Source organism: Cinclus cinclus, chromosome 6, assembly GCF_963662255.1.
Source record: "Cinclus cinclus chromosome 6, bCinCin1.1, whole genome shotgun sequence".
Classification (NCBI taxonomy): Eukaryota; Metazoa; Chordata; class Aves; order Passeriformes; family Cinclidae; genus Cinclus; species Cinclus cinclus.
This window is the reverse complement of record NC_085051.1, coordinates 10,350,596-10,373,735: the sequence shown is the minus strand read 5'-3', so window position 1 is coordinate 10,373,735 and position 23,140 is coordinate 10,350,596. Positions and strand designations below refer to the sequence as shown.

The following is a 23,140-nucleotide window of genomic DNA, read 5'->3' as shown; positions in this document are numbered from 1 at the left end:
GGCTTCAGCACGCCTCTGTACAGTGAAATCAGGACGCGATGACACTTTCGTTATGTGTCACCCTGTACTGAAATTGCTCAAAGCCCAGCACGGGAGGGGAAACATAATCCTTGCCATAGGTTACCAAAGCCTCCCTTCTGCTCATGGACCAGCTCCACGGGCAAGAAACCACATCCTGTGTCCCACATTTACACGAGCACACAAGCTCCCCACTGCCCTGAAAGCAGGAGGGAGAGGCAGTGGGACAGAGCAGGGGACAGAAGAGAGGAGCTCTCCAGGGAGCTGCTGAGAGGGAGCCGCTGAGAGGGAGCCAGTGATCCCACAGCAATGCAGTAGGCTGGCAATCCCACCTGGCAGCCCCAGTGGGACTCAGGACCTCTTTTTTGGGAGGTAAACCACTGCACCCAGTGGTGGTTTCAGACCTGTGGAGGATCGGGGAGAGCTACTGCCTTGCCTGAGATGCTGTGCAAACACGAGTTCCTCTCCCACATCCTGCACCTCCTGGTGTGGTTTGACCTCGCTTGACAAGGCAAGATTTGCTTTAACCACAGCCCAGCCCCATGACGGGGCTGTGGCTCCCTGGACAAATGGGCTGTAAGCCCAGCTGGCCCCACAGACCCTCTGCAGCAGTTTTACCTCACAAACAGATTTTTAACACCATGTCCCTGATGTGTTCATTAAGCAAACAGCTCCCTCACGCTGTGGGCAGCCCCACACACACAGCCTCTGTTTAAACTCAAGTTCTCTCCAAAACGGGAAGGAGACGTTGTCCCTTCTGCCCTGAGACTCAGGAGGCAGAACACTGGAGATGTCCAAGCCCATCTTCCCCACTGTATTTCCCACTTTTCCCCTGAGTTTCTGGAACAAACACTGTCAGTTCCTCAGCTCAGTGTGAACCTGACTTTTCTACCACAAGCTAATTGCTGAGTCCAACCTGTGCCTGACCCCCACTTTGTCACCCAGCCCAGAGCACTAAATGCCATGTCCATTCCTTGGACACCTCCAGGGATGGGGTCATCAACACCTTCCTGGAAAGCCCCTTTCAGTGCCACTCTTTCTGTAAAGAAATTCTTCTTTATATCCCACCCAAACTTCCCTGGTGCAACTTGTCACTAATTGAATCTCATTCCAAATCCCACACTGCTGAAATAAACTCTCTGCTACCTTGTACTGGGTTTGCATCACCAGGTTTTGGTAGCCACAGGGCTACAGAGGTAGCTTTTGTGAGAAACTTCCAGGAGGTTTTGCCACTGCCAGCAGAGCCCATTCCAGGCAGCTCCAAGACGGACGTGCTGCTGGCCAAGGCTGAGCCAATCGTGAATGGTGGTTACACCTCTAGGATAACATACAGAAGAAGAAAAAAAAAATATTGGGCAGCTAGAATTGGGTCCAGAGAAGAGTAGGGTGAGAATATGTGAGAGGAACAGCCCTGCAGACAGCAAGGTGTGGTGTGGTCAGTGCAGAAGGAGGGGCAGGTGAGAGCTGAGATTCCCCCACAACCTGTGGTACAGAGCATAGTGCAGCAGGTTGTTCCTCTGCAGGGCCATGGGTGTGTAGAGACCCACCTGCAGCCTGTGGAGAAACACACACTGGAGCAGGGGGATGCCTGAGAGGAGGCTCTGAACCTGGAGGAAGCCCGCGTGTCCAGGGACCTACAGACCCATGGAGAGAGGAGCCCACACTGGAGCAGGTTTCCTGGTAGGACTTGTGAACCCATGGGGGATCCACCTTGGAGCAGGCTGAGTCTGAAGGACTTACCCTGTGGAAGAATGTCCCACAATGCAGTAGTTCATGGAGAACTGTTGCCCATGGGATAGACTCACATTGGAGAAGTTCATGGAGAGCTGTCTCCTGTGGGAGGGACCCCGTGCTGGAGCATGGGAAGGATTCCCCTCCCCGAGCAGTAGCAGAAACAACTTGACAAAATGAGTGTAACCACCATTTCCGTCTCCCTGCGCATCTGTGGGGGGAGGAGTTAGAGCATGGAAGGAGGGAAGGGTGGGGGAAAGATGTTTTTAAAGTTTTTTTATGTCTCATTATCCTGCTCTGATTTTGTTAGCAACAAATTCAATTAACATCTGTAATTCAAGTCAGTTTTGTTTGACAGTTTTGGGTGAGGGATCTCTCCCAGTCCTTATCTCTGCCCATGAACCTTTGTTATATTTTTTCTCCCTGTCCAGCTGTGGAGGGCAATGATGGACAGGCCTTGGTGGGTGCCTGGCACCCAGCCAGGGTCAACCCACTGCATACCTTCATGAATAATTCCCCCCACTGCTCTCCATGCCTTCTCTGCTCAGTGGCCAGCCAGCTGCAAACAGGGCAAGGATCCTGAAAAACAGGGAAGATGCAGCACATCCAGCCCTGCCACCAGCTAAAGGCTGTCGAACCAGGACAATTTCCATCACATATCCATAGCAGAAACCATTCAGATGATAACCAGCAGCACAACCCCCTGTTTTCCCTGTTAGCTCTGCTGCTATCCAGAGGAGCTAAAGCACAGCCTGCATGACCTCTGTAAATGTATTTCTTTTAAATGAGAATTATAGGGAAAAGCTATGGTTGGGAACAGAGGGATATGCAGGGAAAGCAACACCGTAGCTGCTGCTGCTGTCAGACTGAATGTGCTTTGGTGGGTACCAGAGCCTGCACCTCCCCTTGGCTGGGCCGCCCCCCGCCAAGAGCACAGGCCACAGCAAAAGCTTATTTTATTAGTACAGTACAAAGATTAACCCTCTTTCCCAAAAAAAAGCTCTCCTATCCCTTTCCTAAGACAGCTGCTGTGGAAGGGAATGAGATTTGAATAACAGAACCCTGCTGAGGATTTATGAATCTGTCCCTGCCCCTGTCCAAAGATTTGTTGGATATTGATTCATTTTACCTTCAACTCCAAGGTGCTGATCAGGCTGGAAAGCGAAGGCATTATTTATTATGTGTATTAAAACCAGACCTCTCCAGTACTGAAGGACAGGTTTAAAAATCTCTGGGTTCCTTCCATCTTAGAAAACCTATTTTTAACAACCCAAATCTTGCACTATCCTGTCATGGCTCTGACACTCCCTAGAAAACTTCCTCTGGCAGGAATTGATGTTAACAGTGATCCAGGAATCATTTTGTGATAAAACATAAATGTCTGGTCACATAACTAAATTCTTACATCTGTGGTCAGCAATGCACCAACTATTTCACATATGAAGTGCACCTCAAGGTTCACTTCCACAGCAGTTTCAGATGCAGTGGAACAAAATATTCCTGACAAAGCACCTCTGTCCACCTTCTATCCAGAGGTTTAGGCCAAAAATTAAACCCTGGGATACTACCTGAGTGACAGCCACCCACTGAGGCTGAATAAATATGAAGGTTTGGAGGAAGGTGCTACCACCACAACTTCAGAAGCTCTTTCTGGCTCTTTTTGAATACATAAACCCTTGGTGACCTACCTGGCAATTCAAGAAAGTGAACTGTCTTCAATCTGTGGCATTTTAAAATTCTGTGTTAATCTACTGTCACCTGGTACAGACAGGAGTCAACTACAACCAAAAAAATACACACAATATTGAAGGTGAGTTTTGTTAACACTGCTGGGAGCTGCCTACGTGGCAACTGTTTAATTAACTGTTCAATCACATTTCCAGCAGCCCCTTTTGATTTGTGATTCACACTGAAAGGCTGGCAGGATGCTGTGTGATTTCCTTTAAAAAGCTGGAGAAGCCCTAATTTGCTGGATACAAGATGCACTGAGATCACTCACAAACACATTGCTCAGATGCCTGGAGTTGGGAGTGTGAGCACATGCTTGGTCAAAACAACAACCTTCAGAGGGAACCAAAACCCAAAGAAGTCAGCCCTTTCTGCCTGTTTCATTCACAGATGCCACAGCTTTGATGTGTTAAATGTCCCCAGAGTGATGGATGGCGACAATTCTGAGAGAATGACCTGGTGGGAGCAGTCAATCAGCGCAGCAAGGACTCGGGCCTGCACCCAAATAACTCCAGAAGCAGACAGAATATGAAAGGAATTCTGTAAATAGGAAAGGAATTCTCCAAAGAAACATACATGGGATTTAAGGAGGTTTTAGGAATAAGCACCTAAAACGCTGCTTGAGCACAGATGATTTTAAGTGTTCATGATAGCAACCCCACAATGTGGTTGGTGTCAAGTTCCCAAAATGGAAGATATTAATCCCACTGGAAGGTCACAGCAGGAAGTTTCACCTTCCAATGGCAATATGCTAAATTCTAACTATTTAATGGCACTCCAGGCTTTTTGGAAAGAACAAAGCTGTTCCCTCATTGTCCATTTTGGTGGGTTTGGGTCGACTTTCTGTGTGCAGGAATGGCTGCACACCCCTTGCCAGCCTGCCTGCTGAGGGGGACAAACCTCTGCCTTGCAAAGCTGAGAATCAGCATTTCATGCACACCATGATCAGGATTATCACAAAAGAGAAAAAACACTTTTCCTTCCATGAACCCTCTGATTAACTTTGTCTAAGCTCAGTCCAGCAGCATCTGCTCCCAGAGCAGACAGAGGGGACTCCACAAGTGACAATGCTGGAATGGTAGGCAGGAAGAAGCCGAGTTGTGCACTCCAGCCTTGCGATCAAGGCCTCGTGGTGGTCACTGTGTTGCCTCTGCACTGGCAGTGTTACTTGAAGGTGGCGTTGAAGGCCCTGCCAATGATGAGCCTGCGCACCTCGCTGGTGCCTGCCCCGATCTCGTAGAGCTTGGCGTCCCGCAGGAAGCGCCCCATGGGGTAGTCATTGATGTAACCGTTCCCACCTGCCACGCAAAAAAAGCCACAAGTCACTCCTTGTCCCCAGTTTCAGAGAAATGCTCTCACACTGTGCTTGGCTCTGCCCAGCTATCAGTGACTCACCCAGGCACTGGATCCCATCCAGGGCCACCTGTGTCGCACACTCTGCTGAGTACAGGATCACTCCGGCACAGTCCTACGGGACAGTCACAATAGGGTAGTCAGGAAAGGTGTCACCTGCCTGTCTCCAGTCCCTGTGCTGCCCTCACACTGTCATCACTCTGCAGACATCTGCTAAGACCCCTGAACTACTTGATCACAAAGCACAGGGACAGGGAGCTCCAGCAGTGTCCCTGTTACTATAGAACATTCACAGCAGGTGTGTAAAGGCCACATGAAGACAGAAGAAGGAAAAGAATAAAAAGTGCACCAGAAAAAGCTGTCTTTCTCACAAAGGCCCATCAATCCCCCAGGAGGTCAACATGAATTGCTTCGGGATGCAGAGCTCTGTGCTCCCACTGTCAAACACTCAACATCCTCCTCTAACAGAGGCATGGTGACAGGTGGAGGTGACAACACCTCAAACAACTGCTACAGCCCTTACAACAGCCAGGACATTTGTCTGGGCTTCCAATAAACACCTACTGATGCTGCTAAATCTCTTGCCTTGTAGAAGCAGGCTTGCTTTTAATTTGTGAGTGAAAAAAGATACTTCAGGTGTAAAAATAAGACCCTTTGGGCTGTGGGGACTCATTGTACAGAAGCTCCCCCCAGCTGAGGCTCTGGGACTGAAGAAATTGCTCCAAGACACACAGCCCAGGTAGGAGTTGAGCTCACCTTGGCGTTGAAGTGGCCCTGGTCACAGGCTTTGGCCACGTTGTAGACGTACTGCCGACATGCCATGAGCCGCGTGTACATATCTGCCATCTTGCCCTGCATGAGCTGCACGGCCCGAAGACAAGGGATGTTAATTAACATGAGAGAAGGGGACCACCCATTCCCCAAAACACCTCAGAGAAACTAGACGTGGGAGGAGACATGGACCCAGCAGATAGGAGGGAGCTGGAGGTTCTGTTAATCACAGATCCTTAGATATCAGTCACAGTCCCTCAAGCACCAACAGCAATCTCAGGGGAGCAGGCTCAGAGGTCTTTCAACTTTTTTACCACATCATAGAATCCCAGGACTCATTGAGTTGGAAGGGACCTTAAAGTTTATCCAGTTCCATCTCCTTGCCATGAGCAGGAACCTTTCACTAGCCCAGGCTGCTCCTTATCACATCATGCAGCCCCAGCATAAACAGCAAGTGACCTTCTCCATGCAAAGCCCCCACCACAACAAATCTCTCAGTCTTCTCAGTTTTAAAGAGAGAAGAGGACAAAAATTCCCAATTCCTTTTCTGCCTGACCTGGAAGTGACCGATTTTCTGTCCAAATGCTTCTCTGACATGCAGGTATGGAATTGCATGGTCAAGAACAGCTTGCATGAGCCTATGAAGAACAGAGGGAAAAGGGAAACAGCAGAACTATTAATTAATAGTGATTTAACTTTGGAAGTATAACCCAAGGCAAAAAAGTTCTCACAGCTAAAGTGATATGCAGCTGTCTTCCTACAGCTCCACTCAAACAAAGCCAAGAATAAAATCCAAAGGTTCCGTATTTGTCCTGGGTGCTCATTTGGGACATCCTATGGGAAGGTCTGATCTTTTAATTCAGGGGACTGAGACTTGAAGAGCTTTCTCACAACCACAGAGAGGATAGCTTGTGTTGCTAGAGCCCCTCAACTCAAGGAGTACCAGCTAATACCATAAAATAAAGCACAGGTGAAAACAAGGAGGGGGAAAAAATACTCCTCCTGCTTTGTGGAAGTTGGTCTTTCCACAAGAGGATTAGCCCAGAGAGACCACTTGGGAGGACAAAACGTGGGGTGCCAATAATTACTGGGGAGCTTAAGGACTGAATAAATGAAGAACAAGCCAGTTTGAAAGTCTCTGGGTAGTGTGTTAGATTCCAAGGAATTGATAACACAAATGAGCTGGTTATTCTCTGAGTAATAATGTAAGGATACACAAACCAGGAACTGGGGACTGAAGCAGATTTGTATCTCTGGGATTTTTTTTTTTAATCAAGAATGATCATTTCCAAAGCATGCACCAGAGGGTCAGTGGATAGTGGCAGGCAGACTTGCAAACATTCCTTCTGGCATTGCTTCTCCCATCCTTTGCCCCCCACTGGGGGCTCCACAAAGATGCTTTCAAATTGGAAAACCACTGCATGAGGAGCTGAGAGCTCAAGGATGAGGTGGAGCACATTTGAGTGAGTGGTGGCTGCTGAGAGAGCCTTAAGTATCTCCAGGAGAGTCCAGTCCAGCAGCTGTGCTGGTTTTGACTGGGACACCCTGTCGCCATAGGATCTCCTTGCACCTTGCTTCCTTCCCACATCTGACCCAGCCTCTCCTCTTCTGCTGCCCCAGTAACCCAGTTCTCCATCCAGGATCCATCCTACCAAGAGCTGCAGGCCCTAAAGGGACCCCCACCAGGCTTGGTGATTACCAAGGACCCTTCTGGCCTTACAACCTATAAAGGATGACAAACCCTTACCCCAGGGGGCCCCCAGAGAGGACAAGCCTCTCCAGGTCCAATCCGCTCATCAGAACGTAGACGCCTTTGCTCAGTGTCCCCAAGACATTCTCAGCTGCAAAGAGCAAAGGAAAAGTGATTTATTTATGTGCAAAACTCAGACAAGTTATGTGCTCACTGAGGGCCTGTGCTCACTGGGGAGAGGAGCAACCTGGGCCAGTGGAAGGTGTCTATGCCCACGGCAGGGGACAAGACTGGATGAGCTTAAGGTTCCTTCCAGCCCAAACCATTCTGTCATTCTATAAAAAGTGACTGAATAGCCTAAACGATTTCCTGGAAAAAAACTGTTTCAGCTTCCAAAGCCAAAGATCAGCAGGAGCATTAATGGCCAGAGTGCCAAGTGTGTTAACTTCCACCACTGCAGTGAGGTGCTACTCCATGTTACCATCTTTCCACGAGAACATGCTGTTCCCTGTGGATGACTTCTGGGACATGATCAGAGCACTGGGGCACCGGCTTTTATGATTTCAGGGTGGAGGGATCCAAGACAGAAATGTTAGATTTCAGCTGAAACTCTTCCACTTTAGCTTTTGAAGGTATATATATGGAGTAGGAAAGCTCCTTGCTCTGCAAATGTGCCATCAGGAATTTTTATGATTCTGGATAAGACATCATCTCCATTTGCACTAGAAAGGCTGGAAATTTTCTATCAACAAAAACTGCCACTGGAATAATGAATACTGCTATTACAGAGGCCTCTGCTGTACTAACAAGGGAACGGATGTCCGTTTTCAGGCCCTGGCCCCAAAAGAACTCAGACATGTTACAAAAGCCTGTTGGAAAGTCTCCAGTGGAAAAAAAACCTTCAGGACAAAACAGCTCACCTCCATACAAGACAGGAGCTCTAACAGAAACAAGTTTCTTGGGAAACCTCAGCAAGGCTTTGGAGAAGCAGCGGTTAAGAACTAGGTCCACGAGGGTGAAAGAGCAGTGACCTGACAAAGGATGTGCTCCCTCCTTGCAATCCAGCAGATTGCATTTTTCCAGCTCCACCAGCTCCCTCAGAGACTGCCAGAGAGCAGATAAGCATCTGCAAAGCCCTCCAGGTCATGGGCTGAACATGTGTGTAATTAGTGATCCAATTTATCTGATCAAGAATAGAGGAAACCACCATGATTTGAACCCAACTCACCGGGGACCTTGCAGTCTTCAAAGATCAATTCACAGGTATTAGACCCTCTCATTCCCAGCTTATCCAGCTTCTGGGCTGTCCTGAAACCCGGCATTCCCTGCAAAGTCAAGGCAGTAAAAGTACACTTCTCATCTTAGTTCCAACAGACTAAAGAAAATCATGAGAGATCTGTGAAATTCCCCTGACCACAGGAACATGCGTAGGGTGCCAGGAGGAAGATAAAGTGACCTAAGAACAAGACCAGGTCTCTAAGTGCAAGTGCAGAGAAAGCAAATGGACAGAGAAACACACATATATAAACCCTGTGCACCCATTTTCTAATGCACATAAACAGCAAATAAATAAATTATTTGGACAGCTGCCAACACAGGCTCTCCTACAGCAAGGGTTGGAAACTCTGCCTGTAACTGAACTATCCCAATAATGAAGTTATGTCCATCAGAAGGTTACTGATCTCAGATTTTATTTTATTAAAGGTTCCTTTCCTGCCTGAAAGGCAGAAAGTAGTTTGTCTTTGAGGAAGAGGCTGGCATTTATGGAAAGAAAACCAGCTGACTTCCAGACAAGGCAGTTAGGATGAAGGATTCTGCTTCAAATCCCTGTGGGAATGACTATACTTACCCTCTCCACAATGAAGGCAGTTATGCCTCGGGAGGCTGGGACAACGTTCATGTCAGTTTTAGCGTAGACGATGAGAACATCCGCATCTGGCCCATTGGTGATCCAGAATTTGTTCCCATTCAAAACAAAGTAATCTCCTGGAAACCAAGAGATTAAATCTGTTAGCTCATGACAGCAACACTGGTATTCCTGCTCCATTTATTCCCAACAGGCTTCCCAGAATCACTTATGTTGGAAAAGACCTCCAAGATTGTTGAGTCCAACTTTTGGCCCATCACCACTTTGTGAACCAGACCAGAGCACTGAGTGCCACGGCCAAATGTTCTTTGAACACCACCAGGGATGGGGCCTCCAGGACCTCCCTGGGCAGCACAGGAAAGGCTTTACCTTTCTTGTCTGCTTTCAGCTTCATGGACACAACATCAGAGCCAGAATTTGGCTCGCTCATGGCTAAGGCTCCAATGTGCTCCCCGCTGATTAGCTGGAAGAAAAGACAAATATTAGCAACAGATGAAGACCAGCAGCATTGTTTTTGTTACCTCTTTAGCCCTCCCACCTGTCTTCCTGCACTGAACCTCCACAGTTGTTGTTCTCTGCAAGAAGTCAAACAAGAGCTGCTGTTCGCAGCACAGCCTGAGCAAGGAGCTCGCCTGAGCTGCGCTGAGGGAACAGAACCAAATCCCAGTGGGATGAAAAGGGTGACTCAGCTGTCTGAGCTAGACAAGCACAGCCCTGCTTGCACAACACATGAGGAAGGTGCCAAGGAACCATGCAGGCAGCCATATGCCTGTCCCCAGCTCCCGCCTGGGCTTTCTGCTGCCCTTTTACACAAACAGGAGTTGGTGAACACAAAAGGCAAATGAAGGGGTGAAACGGGATGGGAAAGTTCTCTGCAATGTTCTCATAGCCCAGTCCCCCCACACTCACCTCACAGCAGCAGATGGACCCTCCTCCTGTGCCTGCTCACACCAGGCTCTGGCAGAGCTGTTGCTTCCGCTTCACTGTTATTTCATCCTGCCCTTTTCTCCTTGCCTTTTTTTTTTCCTCCCTGTGTACTTTTATCCATCTTCTTCTCCTTTTGACCTCTACTTCTTTTTTAAAAAACCAGACTCAATGCTTAAATATGTTCAACCAATTCAAACCATCAGTGCATTGCTACAGAAGTCCCCATGTACTGCTCAAATCTAGTTAAGCACCTTTTTGTGCTCTGTTAGGAGCCAAAACAAGTCAGAACTGAAGTGACTTCACATCTCATTGAAAGGCAGAGAATGAAGCATTAAAAATACACCTGAGGAAGGAGGACAATTTGGGGTTACACATTTGCAGGTTGCACAGTGCTTTGAGGAAGTGACACTGTACTTTGCACATAATTTAAATCAAGTTTTTTGTGCTGATAATTTCACTGATAATCTCAGTAGCTGGGATTCAATGTGCTCGTTGTTTTTACATGCATTTAAAAACTGAAATCTAATTAATATGCTTCTGAGTTACAACATCAATGCCCCAAGTGATGATGTAGTTAATTAACAGCCAAACAAAGCATTTGGGCAGAGAGAAATGGAGAATATAAAATACGAAAGCAGTGACTTTCATTCAGAGATCTCAAAATGATTTGGGAATTTGAAAGAATATTCTCCAGTGCCACCTCAAAGCCCTCCCTTAGTAACACAGCTCCAGAGAGCTGGGCTGTGCTGCCTGCAGACAAGGACTAGGGCATGGGATGAGGTCAACATGGATTAACAGGATAAAAATGGACAAGCTAGAGAAGGGCAAGTTTGGCAAGTTCAGTATTTCCTATTGGTCACTGAAATCTGCTGGTGTTTAAGATGTCATCCTTGCAGCCAGAAACCCAAATGCTTTCCAGCATTGCCCCTCCTCCAGCCACATACCTTGGGCAGGTACTTGTGCTTCTGGGCCTCGTTGCCGTTGCGCACGAGCTGGTTGATGCACAGGTTGGAGTGGGCCCCGTAACTGAGCCCCACGGACGCTGATGCACGAGAGATCTCCTCCATCACCAGCACGTGATCCAGGTATCCCAGGGCAGATCCACCGTATTCCACTAGGAAGAGAGGAAAAAGCTCATGTTACCCACCATGTGCACAAGATCCCAGGGCTGGCCTCAGTCTCCAATGAAATCCAAGACATTTGGAATGCTTCTGGATTTGACTGTTGTCAACCCTGAGCTGGGCACTCCGGGCTTTTCTCATCCTCTCTGAATTTTGTTTTTTTCATCTTAAAGTCACGAGGATATTTTGTCTCCAGCATAATCCACACTTGACTTGTACAGCATAGTTTATATGTAGAATATGCACAAGGACACATCTTGAACATGCTACTGCCATTGCACAGTAATGACTCCTTATCAACCTTAGTATTATCACAAAGATTAAATCACCAAGTTGCAGTGCTCTTAAGGTGAGAACAAAGGAACACAGGCAAGATTTGTAAAATCCATGTATAGCCCCAAAACAAGAGAAAGATCCTCAAACTGCTCAAAAATGTGGCACTAAGGACTTTTCTAAGCCCACAGAACTTTGATGAGTGGCCTATTGAGAAGGAGAATGATCCATGAAAGTAATTTATCACTGACAAGCATGTAGATTTCAAGAGAGGATGAAGTGAGACAGAGCAGCACTGGGAGCCCAGCTAATCACATGGAGTTGAGACTAAAACTAATAGTAAAGATTAAAGTCCCACAGTAGAACAGGGACAGAGAAGGCACGTAAAAAGAGAAGGCTGAGAAATGCGTAACGGCCTTGAGGAGCCAACAGCCTATATAAATATATACAAATGTATCTCTAAACACATTTATATACACATGTACTCTAAAGACATTTATGTACACACAAATACAGTCACCTCCCAACCTAAAAGCTTGGTTCTCCAGGTAGGAAGTGAGTGGTTATACTGCTAAGAGAAGCACTACAACAGGACATGAATGCTGAGAAGCAGCTGGGGAGATAAGCTGGGAGCACTTACTTGTCATCAATGTGGAGGCTGCAAGCAAGAGCAAGAAGGGTAAGAGTAAATCTGTGCATGCTCAGAGTGACCAAAGGGCACAGCTCTAGGGGGCTGCTGTCCCAAATTCCTCAAATTAACACCACAGCCACTGGCATCACATGCAGCCTTTCCTCCCATGTCCCTCATTTTGACTCCTGCCTTTATCTGTAGGGCCCCTTATCCTCTAAAATCTTCTTTCTCTACCACAAAACTAAGTTTAGGGGTTTGATATCAGTATCCTAAAAGATGGGCTTAACAATTTCTCATGTATACCAAAACAAGAGGGGTTTTTATTAATTCTTATATATTGGCTGGGTTTGGTGCTTTTGCCTCAAGAAAGGTGAGGTAACTGTGCAATCCTGCACAAATCCAGGATTGCTTTGCACCACAAGAGGAACAGGAAAACAATCCTGCCAGACAACTGGTGTGATTTCCAATGATGTTGCTCTTTCAAAGCTACTCTTTGTATATGACATGCCTGTATTATCATTCCATGATATGATATTCCATACATATTTACATTTCTTCACTTTGCACTTTATAAAACAAATGGAAAATTACAAACACCACGGTTATCTTAGTTTTAAGAAAAAAACAAACAGCACTGCTATTCAAAATGTTCCTTTAATAAACTTGATGCACCAGTGCCCAAACATGCCATTTAATTGTGTGTATCCTCCTAAGATTCCACAGGATCTTCACACCCAAAATCCCAGTCTCCTCCAACGAAACCACTGTCAATAAAGAAACATGCAATTCCACAATCCAAAATAAAGTGAAAAACCCTGGGCGTAGGAGAGTTTGAGAGGTAAACCTTTGAGAAAATCAAGAAGGACAGGACTTGTGAGGGGATGCCTTATTTATAGTGTGGGAAATTGCTGTAAGCCTCAGGCACAACATCAAAGAAGAAAGAAGGTAAGAGTGAGGAAAAACAGGAGCAGCACTAAATGGGGAAGAAGAGAGAGAGAGAGAGAAAGCAGAAATGCAGAGTCTTTCAGCACTGAAAGTGAGGCATTATTCCAATGCATTGCTATTCAGCTGGATTCTGCAGAGCCTTTGCCCAGTCACATCTAGAAAACACACTTTTCCATGGGGGAAGAAAGGCCCCATCAGCTGCTTTTCTCCACTAAGGGCTTCTCCTCATTACCCTGCCTTGGTGCATTCAGCACGTTCACACTTATCTGTAACACTCATCACAACACTTTTCAATAACCTGAGCAAGGCTGAATAAGATTTCCCCTGATTTTTTCCAACTGGTTGGCTGTGGTCAGCTCCCCATTAGTTATCACAGCTTTTCAGGGCACTACTTTAGACCCTTTAACTTCTCCCATTACAGATGGACGTTTGTTCTGGGATACTTTAATCTCTAGCTCGCCTTCTTCAAAATTGCCTCAAGTTAGAAAGGCACAAATAAGTTTGAGCTACATATGTTACCTCTGGAGAAACTGTTTCAGAGCAGCATTTTTAAATTGTGAAAGACATTCTGTCTATCGATGAAAAAGGATTCAAAGTCAGAGAAGAAGAAAAACAGTTGGAAAAGAGTTTTTAAAAACACAAATATAGGACAAAATGGATGCCACATCACAGAAAAGGCTGTTGTGAACTGGAAAGTGAGACTTTAAGTAATCTCTCTTTCATTTGAGGAATCACCTACCAGAAGGTAAAAGATCAGAAGAGACTTACCTGGGGCTGTGATCCCCAGAACTCCAAGTTCTCCAAGTTTCTTCCAAAAGTCCTACAAACACAGAACAAGCAATCAGCCCAAACTGGCAGTCTGGGCACCAGCTTAACAAGTTTCCCCAGGTAGTTCACTGGACACATCTGTTTATCTGCCAGATATCATGAGAATGAGGCAAATACATCCCTAATACCTGTTCCTCCCACAGTGCAGCTCCATCCTCAGAACTGAGAAACCACACAGATTTAAGGACGCTAGTTATGCTACAAACAGGAGGAGTTTGTGGAACTCAGTGAAAATTCACATGCCTAAACTTAATTCTGGAAGGACACTGCCTAAGATTAAACTCTTTGTCCACTCTAAGGAAAATCTTTGTGTAATGGTATAAACTATTCATAACCAAAAGCCTGGAAATATGAAGCGTTACTATGAGTTGGCACTTTAAAACTCTTCCAGTAAAATAGGAGCTGGCAACTAAAGCCAAGGAAGCCTCCTTGGGGGAGATTAAAATAAATGGGAATGTACAGCCATGACAGAATGCAGTAGCAAAGGAGGATGTCACCAGGGAGGTCCACATGTGTCCTGGTGGGGCCATGTCCCTGCTGCTCCTTTCCTCTGCTATGTGATGGACACATAAGTGAGTGCTTCTCACGTGGCCTTGGTGTCCAGCAATAATTATCAGGGAATATCTCCAGAGACTTCAAAACGTATCATACAATAGCTCCAGATGACATCTGGAATGCCAGGCTAAATTTATACACTTCACTTCAAAGCTGCACAAAGATCCCTGGAAATGTCAACATCAGAGCTCTGGGAAATCCTGGCAGATGTTTAGAGCTTTTTGAGTCTTGTGGAGCTTATAAAAACCAATAGTCAGATCTCTCATTTCCATCAATCAAAGCACCCCGTGGCACAGAATTTGTTTGGTTTATTAGAAAGGCAAGTTTCAGCTCAACAGTCAAACGCCACATTTCAGCTTTTGCACACAATATCTTCACAGCAAATCTGAGAGGAAATTCACATCCAAGAAAAGGAATGAGCCAGGAGTATACAAAGCACATGTTGGGGAAAGAGCCAGAACAGACAGGCAGAAATCCCATAATAAGAATCCAAACGAGACCATTATCAATCTTTATTATGACTATTATTGCTGGGTTCTGCCCCAGGTTGCTGAAAGTTGGTAACAAATGATAAAACAGGAAATAAAAAAAAAAAAAAAGGTTTTCCCTGTGGCTTTTAAGTTTGAAAAGTTAATGCACATGTTCCTGTGGTGTGGCTTGGGATTGTCTGGACTAATGCAGAGATCAAAGCCCAGAGAGGCTTTCAGAACCATACATGAAATACTTGCCCGCATGCCTTTGAATTCATTTTCCTGGTCAATCTGCTGGGCCTTTGGAGCCAAATGCTCTTGGCAGAACTTTGTCATGGTCTGTCTAAGCTGGGAAAAAAGGGGAGGAAAAACACATCCGTTATCATTAAAAAAAAACCAAAAAAACCAAAACATCAGTTACATCTCAGCAATATATTTCCATCTTCTATCCCTGGATCCTGTCAACATTCCCTCACCAGGCCACTCCAGCATTCCAAACCCAGAAGCACAAGACCATGAGGAAATACATGATTCAGGTTACTGGCCAAAATATGACATAAAAGGGTCATTTCTTTAGTCTTGTAAAAAGGAGCTGATGTACTTCAGTCCCTCTCAGCATTTAACATTAATTGTACCCTGACATGAGAGAATGTTCCTGAACTCCTGCCTCCACTGGGGTTCCAGGCATATTTTTGGGCAGGGAACTTTGGAAGCTGATGAACTGATTTTATAATGTGCTAACTCCATGCAGTAGCTGCTTACAGCATCATCTAATTATGTGCAGATGCCTATAATAAGCAGGGACACAAAATGTGTTTGCGCATCAAACTGGAACTACATTATCTACCTTACTACCTTCTACAGTGGGGAAATTTGATAGAGCCAGGAATGTTCATTGATCCAAGTGTTAAAAAGCCAAAATATTTTTTTCTAAATTTTAAACACAGAACACTTACATACATGCATGCTACAGAGTCTATATGCATGCTAACAAAATACATACAGCATCTTAAATGTTTTTAACAGAAAATTAAAAAAACTTGGTCTGGATCTCATGGTAGAGTTTAATAAGTTTTAGTATTTATTTTTCTTTTTGGTTCTTTATTCCAAAATATTAATTCTGGTGAAGCAACAGCTTTAGAGACTGAAACCCTGAGCTGTTAAACCAGAACCTCTATAAGGGTCAGAAGCAACAAACCAGAATACGCCCATGCTTGTCTGTCTTAGCCCCAAAACCTAAGCATCCTCCTTTTTACAACTGAAAAGGTATGTTAAATTTCCACAGTGACAGAGACCCTGGGTTCCAGTACTATCAAACAAGCTTTCTCCCCATTGCTAGATTTATAAACTTAAAAAGAATCCCAAAAGACATTAGATATCTTGCCACTGTGACAAAGCTGACTGCATTACATTTCAGCAAAGAACTTAAATTAAAACAAGCTTAAAACCATAATAAAAAAACACAACTTCATCAATTAGAGATTGAGGATGGACTCAGACAAGCAGCCCTGATACTCTAAGCCAGTTCATAACAGTTAGATTGCTTTTAATTCACAGTTTCACTAATATTACTGAAGATTATTTCTGATTATCTCTTCTCTTTAGCTTTTCCATCAGACAGATAGGAACAAGAGGAATATTTTACACCTTCTTTTACATCTTCTGAATAAGAAGTACAAAGAAACATCAGTTCAAGCTGGTAAAGCTATAAACATGAACACAAATGTGTCAAGGAATAATTCTGTAGCAAGAAAGAAGAACAAGTACATTTATTTTACACATCCATGTGCTTGCACCATCAGAATTATCTGGAAAGTGAGGCTGTAGCTGCAGTGTTTCACTGGCAAGAACCTGTGTGGAGCAGCCCTGGGAAGACACTGCCCTTCACCCCAAGCCCAAGGGGCAGAAGGGAATACATCTGGAATGGTCAGCACTTGGCTGCTGTTGCACACAGAAGAACATAGCAAAGCTAAGGATCGTAGAATCACAGAATATTCCAAGCTGGAAGGGACCCACAAGGATCATCAGTTTGCTGGAAATGATGTAACCTTCCTAACTAATTTTTCATTAGCTTCTTTAATTAATTATAAGCATGCTCACTTGTAGTCAGCACTCGTTAAGTTTCTTTTTGACAGACATTTATTGATACTTTGATCGTTAAATCACTGAAACCTTAAGTCTGGTAAAACTAATCCTGAGAAGCTCCAATAAATGAAGCCTGAGGGAGCTGAAGATTGGACACCTGGGATCTTAAATTTACGGCCTTTCAAAGTCGTGTTGGAGTGACCGGAAGACACAGAGGAGATTGCAGCTTTCTAGGCTTCAAACTCCCCATTGGAGAAAAAGTTATAAAAGGACTAAAGAAAGTGGGCCAGATTAGCACGAAGAGCAAGAAATCAATAACAAATAGAGGACAGAATACTAATTAATAAAGAGAATGATGCAGCCTAGAAAAAAAAAACATAATTTCTTTGTTTGCTAAAAATGTATAAGTGAAAAAGTTTTGTGTCTTGGGTTGGTGTGGAGGCCATAACTTTATCAGCCACACAAACACCTCTTGGTCAAGAACAAAGTAATGCCTTACCCACTAACACTAAAGACAGCGTTAGTCTTATTTTCCCCAGCGTTTTTGGAGGTTTTCAGTAACAAGTCCAACTCCCAGCCCTGCACAGGAAACCCCAAGAAGCTCACCCTGTGCCTGAGAGCGTTGTCCAAATGCTCCTTGAGCTCCGGCAGCCTCGGGGCCACGACCATTCCCTGGGAAGCTGTGCCAGCGCCCGACCACCCTCTGGAGGAAGATCCTTTTCCCAAGACCCAGCCTAAACCTCCCCTGACCCAGCTCTTGCCCTTCCCTGGGCTCCTAACACTGGCCACCAGAACAGAGATGCGTCGCCCCTTACAGGAAAGCCATAACCTGCACTGAGTTCCAAGAACGATCCTAAATCTTTAAACGCCCCATTGGGCAGAACGAACTGGGAGAACAAACACTTCCTTTGGAAGGATGCGACGCGACCCCACCAAAGCGTTCCTGTGGCGATCCCGTTTCTGACGGTCATCGCCGATCCAACAGGCCCGAGGCTGACGCGGGGGCCGCTCGCTCCCGCAGCGCGGGCCGGGCCGCTCCCCCGCCGAGCGCTCGGGGATTGGGCGGCCCGCCCCGGCCGCGACCAATGGGGGCCGGCCCGCCCCGCCACACCCCCCGCGGGCGGCGCGGCCCGGCCCGCCCCGGCCGTTACCTGGCGCTGCTCGGCGCTCAGCCCGTTCACCGTGTCGTCCACCGCCAGCCCCGCTCCGCCGCGCCGCGGCACCGCCAGCGCCCGCCACCGCCGCGCCGCGCCCGCCGCTCGCCCCAGCACCGCCGCCATGGTCGCTCCCCGACGCGGCCCCGCGCGCAGGCGCGGCCCGGCCCCGGAGCGCCCTCCCCGCCCCGCCCCGCCCCAGCGCCCGCCTCCCGGCGCGGCCGCGACTGAGCCCCGCGTCCTTGCAGCGCCTTTAATAAACTGAACGGCAGAAACCGGAACAGAGCGGCGAGCGCCCGACACAATCAGCGGCCATCGCTGCTGCCTCAGCCCACCCTCCGTCGCTGCCCCGCCGGGGAGTTTGGATCGCCAAACGCAGGAACTAGGCTTGGCAGATAGGGACCGCTGAACTAGGGGTGAAACGGCAAAAATCCCAGTCCATCCTCGTGCTTCACATTGCCAGGAGCTTCTCCAGCCCTTCCAGCATGGCTGTCCATTCCTTAATTTGAGCTTGGAAGTAGGAGTGCTTCTCCAGGGCACGCTGGTTCTCCTCTTGTGCTGATTTCCACTTGGCCATCGCTGTCTGTGGAGAAGTCAGTGGTGTGCACTGGTCACTGAGTGACCAGAGTAAGGAACGCAAAAGCCAAGTCCTAAAGCATCTGAGCTCTTCCTCCCAAACTAAGATAAGTTTGACATTTCTTTTACTTTGGTTTTCTGGAAAATTTAAATTTATTTATGACCGAAATTTAGGAAGTATCCTATAAGTTATATTTTAGCTCCTGGGCTTCTTATCAAGAACTACAGAACTGTAATTACTATTTTAGGTCATTAAGTATATAGGTAATCATAGAAGCCACTTGCACTTGCACACTTCTCAGTTCCCCCAGAGATTACCCAGAGTCACTGCTCTGCAACAATTTCCAATTGAAATCAAAGTATCTGACTTCCAGAATAACAACCAGGTGGTGGATCCCTCTATTTAAAAGAGGAACAACAGTTTATTCAACATGTGTATTTATGTTAAAAGATGAATACTGCAGGTTTTCATCTAGTTCACACGGAGAAGGATTGGGAGGAGCGAAATAACCTCCCTGAGGGCCTGGTTCGAGTCAGTCTTACCTCAAGCATCTCCTTCTCTTTTTCAACTGTGTGACAAAATACCATCAACTCTTCTGTAACCTTCTTAGTCAGCATCTGAAGAGTCAAAAGGAAAATTACTTTTGATATGATGCAAATAAATGTGAGTCTCAGCTGTTTCAGCATCAGGAGAGAAGGGTAGACCCCTCAAAGCCCATTGAAAGCTTTTCTTACTGTTGTTTTCTCCCGGCAAGCGCGAGTCTCTTTTTCCTCCTCTATGTTGCTATCTGTAAGTAATTCAGGGGGTGCATTAGTGAATCCCTAATACACACGTTACTCTGAGAACAAACAGCTTTCCAAAGTAACTTTCTACAGCAAGAAATACTAAGTCAGTTTATCCGGTAGGCCAGGGCCTACTACAGGAAACAGCTCTTTCTCTGAAGCCACAAAAAACTCCCCCAAACCCTGGAATTCCAGCAGTATTCCCTAAAAAAGGAACTACAGTCCAAATTTCTTATGAATAATCAGAACGGAAGAAAAAAAAAAGGCAAACCAAAATATTCTGAAGGAGTATCAGGATGAAAGCAAAGTGCAAACTCCTTACCAGGACTGATGTTTCTGCTTTCCAAAATAGTCATGCAAGTCTCCTGAATTTTCTTGAGCTTCTCAACTTCATGGACAAGCCTCTCGTTCTCCTTCTTTAACTCCCTTAACTTAATAGTGCCCTGCCATAAACACAGGTTGTATGTGAGGCAAGTTTCCAAGGAGATTTTCTTCTCCTTAGTAATACTAACAACTTCACAAGTGCTGCACTTGGCACCAAGAATCAGACCTTGCATTCTGACTCTACCACCACAGCAAATTAGGATGTTTCAGGTCCTTGCTCCTGCTTCTTGACAGGATTAATACATTTATTACATCCACATATCAGAGCAATTATTAGAAAAATTTGATCATGGAGGAATTCCTTTTAGGCAACTCTATCTTATCTTGTGCTCCCTCTCATTTATATAAATAATGCATATAAACACTGTGAAGAAAAGGTTGTCTTATGTTTTTAAGCCACAGCACTATTCCCTACACAATCCACATACTACCAGGCAATTGGATAAAGCTGATCAACCTCCCAAGTTGAATGCAATTCTCCAAGAGGATCAATAAAGATGTGGATTAGGGTGATCTGCCTGATCATGTCAGAAGCTTTGGGAACATTTCATAGGAAGTCTCAGAGGCTCTTAAGAAAATCAAGCTGTTAGATAAGAGGAATGATCATCCCACAGATTGAGAACTGGAAAATAAAGTGAGATTTTACAGATGTAAGTTACCAGGAGGGCCTCCTGTGCATGACACAGGTGGTACTAAGCACATCCTAGAGTTATCTCTGAGAGCCAGGGAATAATCAGTCAAGTGCTAATTCTGCATCTAAACCTGATTCCACAAAATCAGGTCTGTTTGAAACAGAAGTCCTTGAACAGTCCCAGCTCTCTCAGCCTTTCCTCCATCTCTTGTGGCCCTTCCTTGGACTCTGTCCAGTACACCCATATCTCTTTTGTACCAGGAGCCCAGAAACAGACAAAATATTCCCAGTTTGGCCTCCCCAGAGCTGAGGAGATGGGAAAACAACTTGCAGAAGAATACAAAGACATTCTGATGAAGACAAGAAAACGAGTAAGACAATCCTTAACATGGACCAGAATACAGAAATTACTCAACAATTTATTTATTTTTCTCTCCTATCCTTACCTCTCCTCTTGCTAATTGTTGTTTGAGTGTTTCCACCAACTGATTCTTGTTTTTCAGCTCTGCTTCTAGTTGGAATCTGCTGACAGGGCTGCAGAGTTAAAGAGCAAAGACTCAGGGGAAAAAACACCAGTGTTGCACACCTCCTAATTTCACAAATATGCCCTTTTTTAAGCGTTTGATTTTGTTTCTGACCAACAGATGTAACTAGCAAACTTGGCAGGAAAGCTGCACATGGGTGAGAGCTCATCATGACCCTCCACAGGGGAACACCACAGCACAAGGGTGACTAACAGAAATGGGAAGGAAATACCGTCTTGCCACTGTCTTCTTTGAAACTGGCTCCACTTTCTTGACAGACTTAGACAACCTTAAAAGAGAGATAAAATACAATTACCAGAAGACTAAAATCTTCTTGCAGATCACCAAACCTGTTAGTTTGACAAAATGAGCAAACTGAGCCATCTTTAGGACATGTGCCAGATAAATCCATCGATATTTTGCTCTGATTTACCCTTGGTTTGCAGCCTTGAAGACACTGTCTGCTGGAACATTTGAGGCAAAGTTAAGATTGGGAACTCCACTGAACTCTGGGCCTGATGTTTTGCTGACACATTTTCTCTTTGAAGGAAAGGCAGTTGGCAATTCTGCGAGAAAAAGACAACTGTGAAAACACCACAGCCTAGAAGTAACCTCCCTTAATGTCTCTTAAGCATTTAATTTGAGATAGAGCAGATACATCTGACTAGAATGGAGACTTTAAGGTAGAAGTCACTAAGAGCAGTCCTAAAGTTTACCCAGAGTAAAGGGTCCAGAGTAAGCCACAAATAGGTCAGAGGTAGACAGTGTTAAAATACAACTACCGGGCTAGCACTAATGAGAGTTTAAAATTATAATATACAATAAAGAAAGTCTCCACATCAAGCAGACATCGTGCCACAAGGTTGTTGTTCAATACTGGAAGCAAAACAAACACAGCCCACACGAAACTCTGTTAAGAGACCTCCATATTTTACTATGAGTGAATAGATACGAAAATAATAATTTATGTAGAGTTTGTTTCTCTTAAATCACAACTGTTTGAATCTATAAAGCTTTGTTTACTCAGTGTTTTTAGGAAGCGTCTTTTTGTCCATCAAGTTAAGTACTTTTCAAATGACATATCCATAAGCATATTCACATTAGAGCAACGCGGAATTTCCATCGATACAGCCCAGCTCCCATGTTTTTAACGCTAATCCTGCGTGCCTCCCACTTATACTACAAAGTGCTGTAAAGAGCACTAAAAGATTCAGAAAAGTATTAGACTGCGAATGAAGCATCTTTCATATCAGTGGGCCGCTGCCTTCAGCCGGTGGAGGATACATACAGCAGGCTGAGCGTTAACCTAAGCCCTTAATAGGGACAAAACAGTGGAATAAAGCTTCTAATCAGATTTTGGAACAGCCACCACGTAGCCAGGCAGGGATGGAGGCCGTGCCCCCCGGATGTCCCTCCGTGTCCCGCACTCACCTGCGGACGGCTCGGGGCGGTGGAACCGGCCGTGCACAGGGATGCGGGAGAGCCGTCCCTCCATGGCGGCCGCGCTCCCCTCAGGCGTTCAAACCGGGCCGCGCCGGGACGGTTGGGCGGGTCTGCGCATGCGCGGCGGCGCGGCGCAGGCAGCGAGAGCGCGGGGCGGGCGCGAGCGGGGATTGAGGGCGTGGGCGCTCGTGCCCCGTCCGTGAGGGAAGGCGTTGGCCGCCATGACGGGGGAGCCCGCGGCGGGCGAGGCTCCTACACTCAGGGTAAGGCGGAGCGCAGTCCTCTCCCTCTCCCTCTCCCTCTCCCTCTGGTTTGGGCACTCGAAGCCCGAAGATCAAAGGGTGTGTGGCCGTCTGTGCGGAGTTGTAGGAGTCAAAAGCTGTGAGGGTGCCGGTGCTGCTGATGTGTGAGGTACTAAAATTGCCCTCTAATGCCGCAAGGTGAAATGAAGCATCTGTAAAAAATGTTTTCTGACTGAAAGACATTTTTGGAATGTTTGCTAATGTGGTTTTCTTAATGGGTGGGTAATCTGTCCCAACAGCTCCTTGAGGAGGATGCTGCAGTTCCAGCCTGAGGGTGACTTTGGCTGCCTAAACACCCACCTGAACATTCACTATCACAATTTCAGAATAGAACCCTGAAACTGAAACGT

The 23,140-nt window shown here is 46.0% G+C and overlaps 2 protein-coding genes across 3 annotated transcripts; both read right to left on the bottom strand.

The window, feature by feature from the left end:
- Window positions 1-3,687: 3,687 nt before the first annotated feature.
- On the bottom strand, window positions 3,688-18,588 carry IVD (isovaleryl-CoA dehydrogenase). Of its 2 annotated transcripts, XM_062494468.1 has the most exons (13): window positions 18,424-18,588; window positions 18,145-18,251; window positions 15,167-15,256; window positions 13,824-13,875; window positions 11,030-11,199; window positions 9,528-9,621; window positions 9,141-9,277; window positions 8,520-8,616; window positions 7,349-7,442; window positions 6,158-6,239; window positions 5,587-5,691; window positions 4,873-4,945; window positions 3,688-4,775 (listed from the first exon to the last, which is right to left on the bottom strand). In XM_062494468.1, exons 1-13 carry the CDS (start codon window positions 18,461-18,463, stop codon window positions 4,642-4,644), a joined length of 1,275 nt encoding a protein of 424 aa, XP_062350452.1. In that variant the 5' UTR covers window positions 18,464-18,588; the 3' UTR covers window positions 3,688-4,641. The 2 variants fall into 2 exon arrangements, with proteins under 2 accessions (XP_062350452.1, XP_062350453.1); XM_062494469.1 differs by lacking the exon at window positions 18,424-18,588 and having other exon boundaries at window positions 18,145-18,268.
- LOC134044941 (uncharacterized) lies at window positions 18,401-22,540 on the bottom strand. The gene is made up of 8 exons (XM_062494471.1): window positions 22,477-22,540; window positions 21,479-21,611; window positions 21,278-21,334; window positions 20,968-21,055; window positions 19,829-19,949; window positions 19,459-19,511; window positions 19,267-19,341; window positions 18,401-18,730 (listed from the first exon to the last, which is right to left on the bottom strand). The coding sequence occupies exons 1-8, from the start codon at window positions 22,538-22,540 to the stop codon at window positions 18,599-18,601; spliced, it is 723 nt and encodes a 240-aa protein (XP_062350455.1). The 3' UTR covers window positions 18,401-18,598.
- Window positions 22,541-23,140: the final 600 nt, after the last annotated feature.